General features: G+C 41.0%; 1 protein-coding gene across 3 annotated transcripts in view; it reads right to left on the minus strand.

Annotated features, from left to right (window-relative positions):
- Window positions 1–1,032: 1,032 nt before the first annotated feature.
- LOC6725659 (Kv channel-interacting protein 4) overlaps window positions 1,033–12,772 on the minus strand; it is a 77,016-nt gene continuing 65,276 nt past the window's right edge. For 2 of the 3 annotated variants that reach the window (XM_016172741.3, XM_044923788.1), the window contains exons 6-8: window positions 7,228–7,440; window positions 6,514–6,603; window positions 1,033–6,465 (exon numbers count right to left, since the gene is read on the minus strand). In XM_016172741.3, coding sequence (XP_016038890.1) covers window positions 5,515–6,465; window positions 6,514–6,603; window positions 7,228–7,440 — 1,254 coding nt within the window. In that variant the 3' untranslated portion in view covers window positions 1,033–5,514. Of the gene's footprint in view, window positions 6,604–7,227; window positions 7,441–12,772 lie in introns of all 3 variants that reach the window. The other variant, XM_016172740.3, reaches the window with a different exon arrangement.

Genomic DNA, 12,772 nt, shown 5'->3' on the forward strand with positions numbered 1-12,772 from the left:
GATATATATATATATATATATTTATAAGAGCAACTATTAGCAAACACATAATCTCTCTAGCAAGAATGCCGACATTGCTGTTGCCGTCACGATTTTGGCCAACTCCGTTTAGGCCAGCATGGAGCAGCAGCTCAGTTCGGACCAGGCCAACGTGCATGGACATTGGTCAAATGTGGCTAGGAGCGCGTACGTGTGCGGCTGGCCATTTGGTATTTGTGGGCCAAAGGAGTGGAGTGGAGCTGCGTCGACCGTTTTGGCATTGAAACAAATTGAAAAGTTGCGTTTGTCCATGAAATTGCGCACACCGTTGTGTCCCTAATGGAACATGAAGGCGATACTCCGGGCCAGGGCAATTACACCACGTCCCACACTTGGCCCTGTCAATAACTTCATTTCCGGTACAACGTGATTTAATTAACGATTACCATGCTGACCGCTACCCCGTCGCCCGTTCCCCCCTCCCGTTGGCCCCTTGGCCAATTTTTTATGTAACAATTAAGTGGGTTTCCTTGTGTGCGTGCCCGTAGCCCGACCGCATTATAATTGCAGGACGTGGCCAGTCGAGAGGAGCTTCGATCTGGATTGAGTGGGGGCGAATCATGCGGGCATAACCAGCTAATTCCGTATTAATTTCCCGCTCTGATCGGCATACAAATGCGCCCACTGCGATTCCATTAGCCGCTCGGCTGCATTCCGCATGCATCGGCTAACTTTTCCACTTCAACTTGGCCAGTTGGACCACTTTGGCCAACCGGAAACCTACAAAAGTTGGCTGCTTCCGCAGGTCAAGATATTTTCTACTGCAAAGGAAAGAGTTCTGTTGCTTTTTTGGGATTTTTTCATATCAATATATGAAAAATATATAAATGAAAATACCGCCGCAGCATTTGTTTTTATATTTCATCTGGTTTTTTATTTTTCTTTATACCTTTTATTTTTATACATATTTTAACTTCACAAAAAAAATATTTGTTCTTTTTTTTTAATTAAGTGTTTTCATGCTCATATTTTTTGGTTTTTCGTTTTCTTTACTTTTTGGTTCATGCAGTTTTGCATTTAAACGACACTTCTTTGTAGTTTTGAAACAATGTGTTTTGTTTTTTGTTTTTTATTGCATGGAAAGTTTGTTCGCTTGGTATTATCATTTAAAATTTACACCAAAAAAGATCAGCTATGTTTTACGACTAGTACATTAGTATATTTGTGTATATACTCGTAAGTTTATCAATTTGTAATTGTGTTTATAACGTGGCTCAATCGCATTTTGGCCCAGAAGACGTACATACATCGATCGATTGATAACACTGGAAATTCTCTTAGTGGCTTTAAAACGTCGTTCGGCCGATAACAATTCGGTTTTTGATATATATGTATGTATATATAGTACTTCCGTTTGCCTTCTGGAGTCCCCCAATAAATGTCGCACTTAGGCCTATGCTATGACATGTATTTTCTGCTCTTTGTATTTGGTTTTAGTTCTTGTTAGTTTTTTGGTTTTCTTTTTATTTTTTTTTTTTGGTTTTTAACACACAGTATATCGCTCACAAATAAATGGCTAATACAGTTTTTACATTAACAACTGAAAAATTCAAGTGATTCTCTAAAACGAGAGTTTCTCTGCGTCAATACTTGTTTAATACTTACTTTCATTGGTAAAATTTGATTTCAACAGCTTATAAATTAGGAAAAAACACACACTTCATATGCATATATTTCTTTGTGTTTACAATTATTTGCATTTGTCTAATCGTTAAGGCTTAGGCCTGGAAAATACTTGCAACTAGGTTGGCAATCCTCCAATTTATCAATTTTTTCTGCTTTTCTGCTTTTCTCTATCTGTTTGTCTCTGTCAATTTGCCAAGTTTTTCTTTGGGGTTTTCTCTATGTTTTTATGTTTTCTTGAAAATTTGACACTTTGTTTTTGAAAAAGATTTTGCATTAGTATTTGATTGCTAATTCACACACACAGACGAGTAGAGAGATATAGAGAGGGAGACAGTGATAGTTAGAGAGAAAGAGAGAGGGGAGTACTATGTGTGTGTGTTAGTCTGGGGTGGGAGGGTATGTATATGTCGTTTAGTACTTCTGTGGCTCCTTTTCGATATTGTCGTGCCCTTGATCAGACCGATCATATGTAAATACTACATATATGCAGTGGGAAACCAATAGTTCGAAGGATCTAACATTGAATAACCTTGAAAGTGGGCAGAAAATCGATAACATTTATCCAAAAATAATACAGTTCTTCTTCAGCTACGACAGCAACAGTTTTGTATATATGGGCTTTATTTATTGGACTCGGTTTCGGTTTTTGTTTCGTCTATTAAGAAGAGAGTTTTATTGTTTTTGAAAGCTTTTTGTGGGTGTTTCGGCTAAGGTACAAATTTGCTACAGGTTCAATCTAAGTGGAATAGAGTTATCATCAGCATCTCGGTTCGATTTTTTTTAGTTCGATTACTTCTGGAAGACTACAGCTAAGTACACAGCTATGTATTTAAAGGGTTTAAAAATGCAACAATTACTTTGAGTTTAGAGTTAATATAGAGAAAGATTTGTAGTTGGTTTAACGGCGAAAACAAACCACTCACTAACTATGTACAACAAGATGTCCAATTAACCATTTTCCAATTATCTATTATCTAATAGTTCTCCATTTATTTTCTGTGTGTCCCTTAGTTCTAGCTACAAAAAATTACAATTACACACCTATGCACTTGTTAAATACTGTATGCCTGGTACATATCTATACATATATATATGCTTTGTGTACATATATATTTATGTATATATATATATATGTATATGTAAATATAATATGCATATACAGCGGATATCGTTTTATGCTACTTCTTTGTTTGCTGTGGTCCAATTTCTGATTCAAACTTTTGTTTTTTTTGATTTAGCTTGCACACTCGCACACACAACAGGCACACACACCAGATGTATATAGTACATATCGCCGGCCGACTTGATGACATTTCATCATTGTCACTAATTTGCTAATGGAGAATATATGCGCAGAAACAATACACTCAACATTACGCATACGCCCCGGGGAGCATTTCTCCATTTCTCCAATTCTCGATTCTCCTTCACGTCGCTTTTGTATTTGCGGCTATTATTTTGATTTACACATATATTTACCCACAGGCTTTTGCTTGTGCATGTGTGTGCGTATGTCGTGTGTTTACATATATTTCAAATAGAAAGTCAAACTGGTTCCAATTTAATGTAATTAGTATTTTTCTTCTTGCTATTTTCTTTTCGTATAAATATAGTTTCTGTGTAGTTTAAATTTCTCTCTATATATGTTTCATTAAATCGTTAAGAGTAAGTTTTTAGGTTTAGTTTTAGTTTCATTGTGTAAAGCTTTCGTTTCGTACATTTTCAATTTTCAATGGGTTCCGTGTAAGTTGCGTGCACTTACACAGTGTCAATTTTCATATATCTGTGTTTTCTGAAGGCAAGCAGTGGCACTTCCGGTGCGACAATGTACTTACAGTTGAGAACTGCACTGCACTGCTTGCAGCCCTTTAAATGCGACCCAGACAATTATGCCGATAAAATCGTGTTTTCGTTGGCCTCTCCAATTTTTCCGCACACTTTCATTATTTTTACAGTTGCACAAACACATCCATAATTGCATATTAATGGACGTGCGGTACCTAGATTTTTATTTTGGCAGATTCGCGTTGTCTTTCTTGCTACGCATTTCATTTAGTTTCTATGCAAATTTCTGCACATGTGTGTGTGTTTATTTAAGCGAGTGTGTGTGAGTTATGTATGTGCGGGCCAGAATGAGAGAGAAAGAGAGAGAGAAAGAGAAAAGAGAGAGAGAGAAAGAGAGAGAGAGAAAGGGAGAGAAAGAAAGCAGATATTTTAATTGCCATACACGAATTTCAATTCCCATGCGTTTGCATCCTTGTTGATTTTGCCTTGCATATGTGTGCGGTGTCGGTGTGTTGGTGTGTCTGTGTGCATGTGTGCGTGTGTGCGTGTGTCTCCTTGGTGTGTCCAATGTGGCATAAGGAAAACAACAACAAAAGCATGACAAGCAATAACAGTTAGCAAAAAAGTTAACGCTCAGCAAACTTCACAACAGTTTGAAGAACACGAATTTCTATGTGAAATAATGCAAATCGAATGGAATTCAAACTGGCAGCCTTTTACATTTATCCAATAAAGTAGAAAGCTGCTTTCAATTAAAACAATTTGGTTATTTGACTCATTTTTCGCCAAAGACCAATTCAATATTCAATTTGCATTTGAATGACAACAGCGTTTTTGTTAAAGCCAAGTGATGGCCTGAAATTGGTCTGTTCATTAATCTGCATATAGATTTTATTTAATATGATTTCTGGGTATTTTACAGAATTTAATTAACGGAACGACAGCATTTCAATTTTCGCTTTTAGTCGGAACTATTGCAAGAAAAAACCTTCAAGTGAGGCATTCAAATGTTGAAAATTATTCTGTCAAAAAAGTTTTTCTCTCTAGCTCTCCCAATGCACACACACACACATTCAAAACACACCCACACACACTAAGCTTCGTATATAGCAAGCATTTTCGTTTGAGCAATTTTTTCCCACAAGTTTTGATAGAATCATCCATTTTTTTTACAATTAATATTAAAGTTTTTTTTTTGTGGTTTAATATACTTTGTTTTTCCATCACAGCTAACGTCAATTTATGTAACTCTAGGACATCTATCAACATTTCTAAGAAGACTTTTCTGGGCACAAATGATAGAACTCAAGGGAACATAAAGTAAACATTTGAATGCTTTTCATATATTTTCGTTTTTGGTTCACTTTCACTTACATTTTCTATAGATTTTTATACGTATTTAAGACTATAACACATTTGACAGTTTGCAACATCAATCGATACACACAGAGAACGTTTTAAATTTCTTGTAAACTTCATTTGGCTAATTACAGTACAAATTATAGGATAAATCGGAAACATAATGCACAATCGGGCGGATCTCAGCTTTAACTTTTTTTAACAATTTTCTATTTTTTTGTAAGTTTGTAAACAAACAGTTAAAAAACTTAAATTTATGCTGTATCCCTTTATGAATTAAAGATAAATTTGAGTTTAATTACTAAAGACAATCAATATATTATTTTTAATAATAATAAACTTTAGTTATTGCCGATTTAGATTTTTCAGAGATCCACCCTGAAACACACATATATAATTTATTTAAGCACAAAATATACATATTGTATACATATATTCAAACACCGAAACGGGAAAGCGTTTTACTGGGGCATGCCACACAGATCTCTAGGAGCTTAAAATAATTCAAAGTCTCCGTTTGGGTCCAAAATTGAATTCTATGGATAAATACCGATAGTCTATTCCTTCTTGCATAATTTAAAAATGATTTTAAGCATCTAGAGATATCAGTGCCATCCTTTCAAGGGGATTTTGACTGGGGTGCAAAGTGGCTTGTTGTCTGGTTGGTTGGGTGGTGCTGGCAAGGATACTCACTGCTCACCGCGATTAGCAGGAGACACCCTGCTTGGCCACCGTGTACCAGGTGCTCACGGTGACCAGCGACGGCGAGTCGGGGGTGGTGGGCGGCTGTGGCTGCTGCGGATCGACCTCGATCTCGGCCCCGCCCACAACCACGTTGAGGGGTGCAAGGGGGTGCAGTTCGGAGGGCGGTAGCTGTGACGGATCTGCTGGTGGCGCAGGTGGTGCAGGTGGACCAGGTGCTGCTGCAGATGCTGCTGCTCCAGCTTTCGATAGCGGAGCAGATGGGCATGCCCGGTGCTTCCGCGGCCGGGACTTGCTCTTGGACTTCTGGCTCTGCGACTGGGGGTGATGGAAGTGCATGGGCTGGGGGGTGTGGAGGTCGCGACCCACCTGCGGCCCCACCTGCGGACACCGGAAGCGAATGGCCTGCTCGTTGGCCACATTGATTTCCGGCCACCGGGTCAGCTGCTGACCGTGGTGACCCTGATGGCCCTGCTGGCCCTGATGGTGACCCTGTTTGCTCTGGTGGCGCTTCCTGCTCTTGCTGCGCTTGCGCGACTTGGACTGCGATTGCGATCGACGATTGGATCTGGGCTGCTGCACCACCGACTGCGACCTTTGGCAGTGGCGGCAGACAAAGGATCTGTACTCCTCATCGGAGTCCTCATCATCCTCGTCCTGGTCGTCGTCATCCTCCTCCTCCGCTCCGTAATCATATAGGACATTGCAATTGAGTGTTGTTCCAGTGGCCGCCGAGGCGGTGGTGGTGCTGGTGGTGCTATCGCCATCCATGTCGATTATGTGACAACAGTTTTGATGTCTAGTGCTATGTGGTTGCTGCTGTTTTTGCTGTTGCTTGTTCTTCGTCTTGTGGTTGGACTTACGTTTCTCTGGCTCCTGCTGCTGATGCTTCTGATGCTGCAGATGCTGCTGCTGTGCCGACAGCTGATGTCGCCGCCGCCGGGGCACCGTGTACTCATCGCCCTTGTCCGTCGGATATGGTCAGAACGCTGTGTCGAACACGGACATCGACCGGGAGATGGCGTCGTCGTTGCGACAGGCCTCCAGAAACTCCTCCAGCGTGACCACGCCATCGCGATTGGTATCCATTTTCTGTGGATAAGAAGACATCAGCAATTACATTTTATACATCTTAATGGGTATTTTCTTTATTTTTAACTTCAATACATATTTCTGTTGCATATTAAAGGAAGCAACAGCTTGCACAGACCGCTGAGTGCTGACTGCTTGCCAACGGCACTGCTTTGACAAACTGCTTCCGTTTCCGGCCCCCAAACGCGTGCTATGGAATTTTGATTTAGAGCGTCGGACAGGACAACTTTCGGAATGCGCCATGAATGATCCTGGCCATCTATCATCAATTTCACTCTCGCATGCCGCTGTTTAAGAGCTTTCGCCGGTCGCATTTGATGCGCTCAATTTATTCGGAATGCCAACGACCGCTAATGACAACGCGTGACTGGCAAGCCAAACAGGACGATGTCCTGCAGATGAAGCCAACCTACCCTGCCCATCCATTCTGGCCAGCCTGAGTTTGCTGGCCGGCAAATTGAAACAGACAATTTGAATTTGCATAATGCAAAGTAAATAAGTTTCATGTTCGCGAGTCAAATTCAAATTGTACGCGCGTAATTAGCATAAATAATGGCCGCGAATTTGGAATTCGAAGATTTTGAGTTTTTAGCGGTGGCGGCATCGCCGGCGACGACGACTCACCTGGAAGATCTGCTCCACCTTGCCCTTGATCTTCTCCTCCTCGGGACACTCGTCCGGCAGGCGGCCCATCAGCTCGTATATGGCAGTTACAATGTCAGTCATTTCCTCCCTCGTAATGAAGCCGTCGCCATTGATGTCGTACAGCGAGAAGGTCCAGCGCAGCTTCTCCTCCACGGAGCCGCGCGACAGTATCGAAAGTCCTTGAACAAAGTCCTGTGACAGGAAGAGAAATAAGTTGGCATAAATACGGCTGGTGGTGGTGGTTGAGGCGGAATTACAGGTATAAAAGAAATTGAAAATATGTTTTAAGAAATTGCTCGTAAACCGCAGTGAAGTACACCTGCGTTCAGCATTCTAGTTCTAGGCAATACTCCATGAATTTGTACAGTAAAGGATTAACTATTATTACCAACTATTATCTTTTCTGTACTATCCTACTAATATTTCTGGTTGATTTTCACGTAATTACCAAACTAAATAGGTTATTTGAATCAATAGCTTTATTAGCTGCGCCTCGACTATACTTCTTCCTCTTCTTCCCATTTCCGGCTGCTGTTACTGCCGCTGCTGAAGTGGACATTTATTTCTATGCTTTGTATGACAAATGTACCTAGATAAGAACTTGCAAGGAGAATGGGGAAAAGTTTTTACGACCCCCAGCCCACTTTTCGGTGCCTCAGGAGGTGTTGAGGCATTTTTGGGAAGGCCACAGCTGACGGTGAACTGAATCTTGCTTTTGCATACCGAATGGGCGAAGTCTGGGGGCAAAATGAAGACAAAAAACCAAAAAGAAATAATACGAAAAAAAAGGAGCAAGAATACGAATTCGGACAGGAGCATCATTTGAGTCTTGTTCTCTGGCCATTTGGGCAATTGCAGCGTCCGACTAATTTATCAAACCGAAATAGAATGGCACACAAAAAAAGAATTGTACGAAATTCACCGGAAACGAGGCAAGAAACTTTCACTATTCGACGTGGACAAATTGCCAAGTGGCAAGCTGGCAAAACAAGCTGAAAATTGAAAATTCGAAGTGAAGTTTGCACTCTGGCCGAGTGATTAAGCGGATTTATGATAGTTTTTCCATGCTGTGCCCAATGCTTTGCACTGCTTAATGGGAGTGAATTGGACCATGGAGTGGATGGCTAACAAGGCAATCGAGTGACTTTGAGCCCCTCTTTGTTATCCCCATCGTTTTAAGCAAAAATGGCAATGGAGAAATAATCCTTCAATTAGAGAGAGAAATTCCGTTCAAATTTCTTGACCATATTGGGATGTGAATGCATGCTTAATGACCAGTATTTAGTTATGCAGAAAATAATACTTGAAAATAATCCGTAACATATTCCTAATGAATATTGGCTTCATTGTCGAACTAACATTGTTCGATATTTAGATAGCCATTCATCTCGAATTAAGGCCTTAATTTGTTCGAGGGGAATCAAAAGTTTACCATTGTGAGAATTGACCAGCAGTTTTAGTTTTCAGTCGTTTATTTCAGGGTTTGTTTAAGTGATCAAAACAAACTGCTGGCTGCACCACTCAAGTGTCATGTTAACCTGGTTGCTTTACTTCACTGCTTGCCAAAGGCGTCCACTTTCAATCCTTTCTACGCAGTTGCCATGCACTCCTGCTGGATGCCATCTCTGTGTGTATGTGTATGTGTCTGTGTATGCATGCATATGTGTGTGTGTCTATGTGTTTTTTATATTTATTTCCCCCCCTTTGGCCAACGCCACTCGATTGCTTTTATCTCGCACACTTGAGCAATTTATCTTTTCTGCCAGCGTAAACAGGTCACACACTCTTTTGCCATTTTACCCCTGGCATATTGGCCCTGCCCACAATTTCACAATTTCAATATGGCCGTGACAGGTTTGCTGTTATCCTGTTTTGTGCTTTTTGCTTTTTTTTTATTTTGCCCTAGCCTGGGCCATTTACTTCTGCCACCACTCTGGTTGGCAGTTTAATAAACGCGACTGTCATGCAAATCGCGCATAAAACACCTTGCAACAATATGTGGAACTTAATTGAAAAGCGGAAGTCTACTTAGTCAGAGCGTCACACACAAAACTACGGAATTACTGCCGTGCGAGTGGGATGTGTATAGGTTGGTCCTTGGGGGGCGGGTTAAGGGTGTCGGGGCAACATGGGTTAAGGGCGCTTCTTTGTACATGCTTTATATCGAGTACGTGCCTCGTAGTCATTACAATTTTGAGGTCATTATTCAACAACGAAAATGGCGAGCAGGCAAAAAGGCAAGAGCTCGCAAGAGATAAGCTGTCGAGGGAAAAGCGGAGAAAGCTGGGAAAGCGGAGAAAGCGGGGAAAGCGGGAAAAGCCAGTGGAATGTGGGTAACTGTGGGCCAAATAGGGAGCGAACACTCAGAGATGGACGGCTGACGTGATTGCGATTATTTCCAGCCAGACACTCGAGGATGTAACGCTGACTGCAATGCACTATTGATTTCTAAATTGCACTCGACTGTTCATAAATGCGAGCGAAGGCCTGTAAATTATCCAATAAAATATTTATGAACTACTATGTTCAGTGGGCTGAGCCCATTAAATATGACGTTTTTGCCATAAGAAATGTTATTAGTGCTATTAAATATAAAAAATCTTAATTCTATGTAATAAATTATTGATTTCAGTTGAAAGTTAGTAGCTTATACCATTTTTTATTTATTTAGTTGAACAGGACCTGGCATTTTATCCGTGTCACGATCTCTTCTCTTTGCCTCTGGAGTTTATCCTTTTCTCCCAGAACTGTCCCATTGTTTGACTTGGGTTTTGCGTTTCTGTTTAGCTGCCATGCCCGGCATTTCCTTTCCTTTCCTGCACTTCTGTCTTCTGTCGGAATGTCTTGGACTCGCCTACTCCTATTTTTCCGCCTCTGCCCATGTTTTTCATTGTTTTTCCCCTCCGACATTCCCTGTCCCCTGCCCATTAAGTCACAGTGCCTGACAAAGTTGGCGTTAAAATCGCCATAATTCATCGTTTCAATGGCACTGTGTGTGTGTGTGTGTGCGTGTGTGTGTTGGTGTCTATGTGTTCATGTGTCTGTGAGCTTCCTGTGCCCCCAACTGCTTGCTTCTCTGACAACCGGAAGTGGAGTTCATGCTCGGACATTGCAGGGGCAGTCGCAAGTCTCTGAATAAAGCGAAAAAACAAGAGGCACGCCAGAAAAAAAGAAAAATAGACAAAATCATTCGCAATTTGCATGCGCCACGGGAGGCGGTGGTTGCTCCTCCTCCCGATTCGCGAAAATTTATTCGGTTTTTTCCTCATTTTTCCGCTTCTGCTCCTGCTTTTGTTTTTTTTTTTTGCCAGCTTTTGTTTTGCATTCCACTGGCTGCAATAGAAACGTTGACAATGACAGGCGACAGCAGAGAAACACGCGAATGCGCTGCAAACTATAGATTTCCCCCCCTGGCCGCCAGCATTTTTATTTCAATTTCGAGACATTTCACTTTGATTTCCGAATTTCGAGCATTATATTTTTCGGTATCTTGGCACTTTTTCCCCCTCCAGCCAAAGCGGGCGAAAATGCTGTGAAAATGCATTTTGCATTTTCCATGGACGCTCCAAGCTTTTCCCATTTTTGATGAGCAATAATTTTGCCTAATTCGCAAAATATGCTAATGTCACAGCAGAAAATTATGCCGCTTTGAGTATTTTAAAGCTAGATGGCTTTTAAATTTAATTGTTAATTGATTTGATAAGGAAAGTATGCTGCTTAAATTAATGTGGACTTAGAGAAACTGTTACAGTCTAAATTTTAAGCTCCAACTGATGGCAACTTTAAGGAGCTTGTGTTTTTAATGGAAATTATTATTACTAAAGCATGCTGAAACCTTATAAACTCAGCCTTTGTTTTCTGCGAATATACTTAGTACTCGACCCAATTCACTTGCCTCCCCCAAATGACCAAACACTTTTCGGTACCCAAAAACTTGAATGTCCTTTAAGATGGATGGGTTGTGGTGGGGCAGGGGACGGTGGTGTTCTTTTAATGCGGGGCGTCTGGCGTCTGAGTGTGTACTTTGCGTATTACAACTTTTATGCTGAGCCAGTTAATAGAGCGCTTAAACATCTATCTGGCGATACTCTTTGTTCCCCCGACTTTCTGTTCCCTGGTCGCTGGCACTAATAAACCGTAACTAAAGGCGCTTACCAGGCCGAGAAGATGTGGCCCCATTGACCTCAGCCCGTTCTTCTTCTTGTTGTTATTGTTGCTCTTGTTCTCGGGGGCGTTTTGCAGCGTCATTTGGCGCCATCCCCCTTTCATAGCCCCCCATTTTACCGCCCCTCTGAGCCAAATCAGCTTCATTTAGAAACTCACGATGCCACACAACTTTTGCTTCTAAGCTGCACTGGAAAAAATCGTTTGGCAGTTAAACTCAGAGAATAAATAGTTTCTCAGATTTTTTGTGAATAAAATATTTGGTATTTTGATCAAAACTTTGGAAATAATAACCCAAATATGGAATGTCATACCTCGTTGAGTTTGTTTCTTAAATCCCAATCGATTTGCATTCAAGTTTGGGAATTCTAGGATTTTTCATTTTTTTGCAAATTTTGATGATGGTACACCTTACAAAAAATTCGAAAATTTGTCCAAAAATTAATTTTACAAAATCAGTTTAAAAGTGAAAGGGGTTGTTAGTATTGGTTACAAGGAGTATAAAATGGTACTTCTTTTTGCTCTGTGACCATTTTTAGTCAAGTTGTAGCCAAAAAAGATAACTTGAAAATTGAATTTCTGGCCAAAAATAGTTTCCCATATTTTTTTTTCAAAGAAATAATCTATATTTTTTGCCGTGTAGCTGCCTCAAACCAAGCCAAAGCAAACTGTACTCAACTCGACTCGGCTGTCAGCCATATTTTATACTTAAAATGTCTAAAGTAATTTCATTGTACTTAAGTCGGCAGAGTCTGCTTCTGCTCCTCCCCAGAATCGTGTGGCTCCACCTACCACCCATCATACAGCACCCACACGCACAACTCCCACCCACCGGGTGACCTCAACAATTTCACTTTGCGCCGCATCATCGTCCGGACATTAAGAAGAGGCGCAGCGAGTAAATTAAATTGAATTGCTAGAGCCTCTGGATGTCCGTCCGTGTACTCGAGTCGAGTCCTACGCATTTGCCTGGCCATTCAATTGGCAAGATTAATTATCGATAACGATAGCCGGCGATGTGCGGCAAGGATGCGATTCAATCACAACTATGGGCACACTCCTCTCTGCTCAATTATGTAGTTGGTCATAAATTTGAGCAATGCTGTATTATCTGACGGAAACTGAGTGCAGATACGCTGTGAAAAAAAGTAATTTTTACTCGCGCATATTAAAACTTATTATGAGCAACTGATATTCTATATTTTCTGCCAGTGTAAGCACCCACAAATGGCTAGCTATTAGGGTATATGTTAGCCCACTCGCATGACAGTGTGTTGCCTTGTGCTCGCTTTAATTGCAAATGGCACCGACAGAAAGAAGTGGGCGCCACAAATTGTTGTACGAAAGTTGATTTCTAAGA

The sequence above is a fragment of the Drosophila simulans genome, chromosome X (genome assembly GCF_016746395.2).
Source record: "Drosophila simulans strain w501 chromosome X, Prin_Dsim_3.1, whole genome shotgun sequence".
Taxonomy (NCBI): Eukaryota; Metazoa; Arthropoda; class Insecta; order Diptera; family Drosophilidae; genus Drosophila; species Drosophila simulans.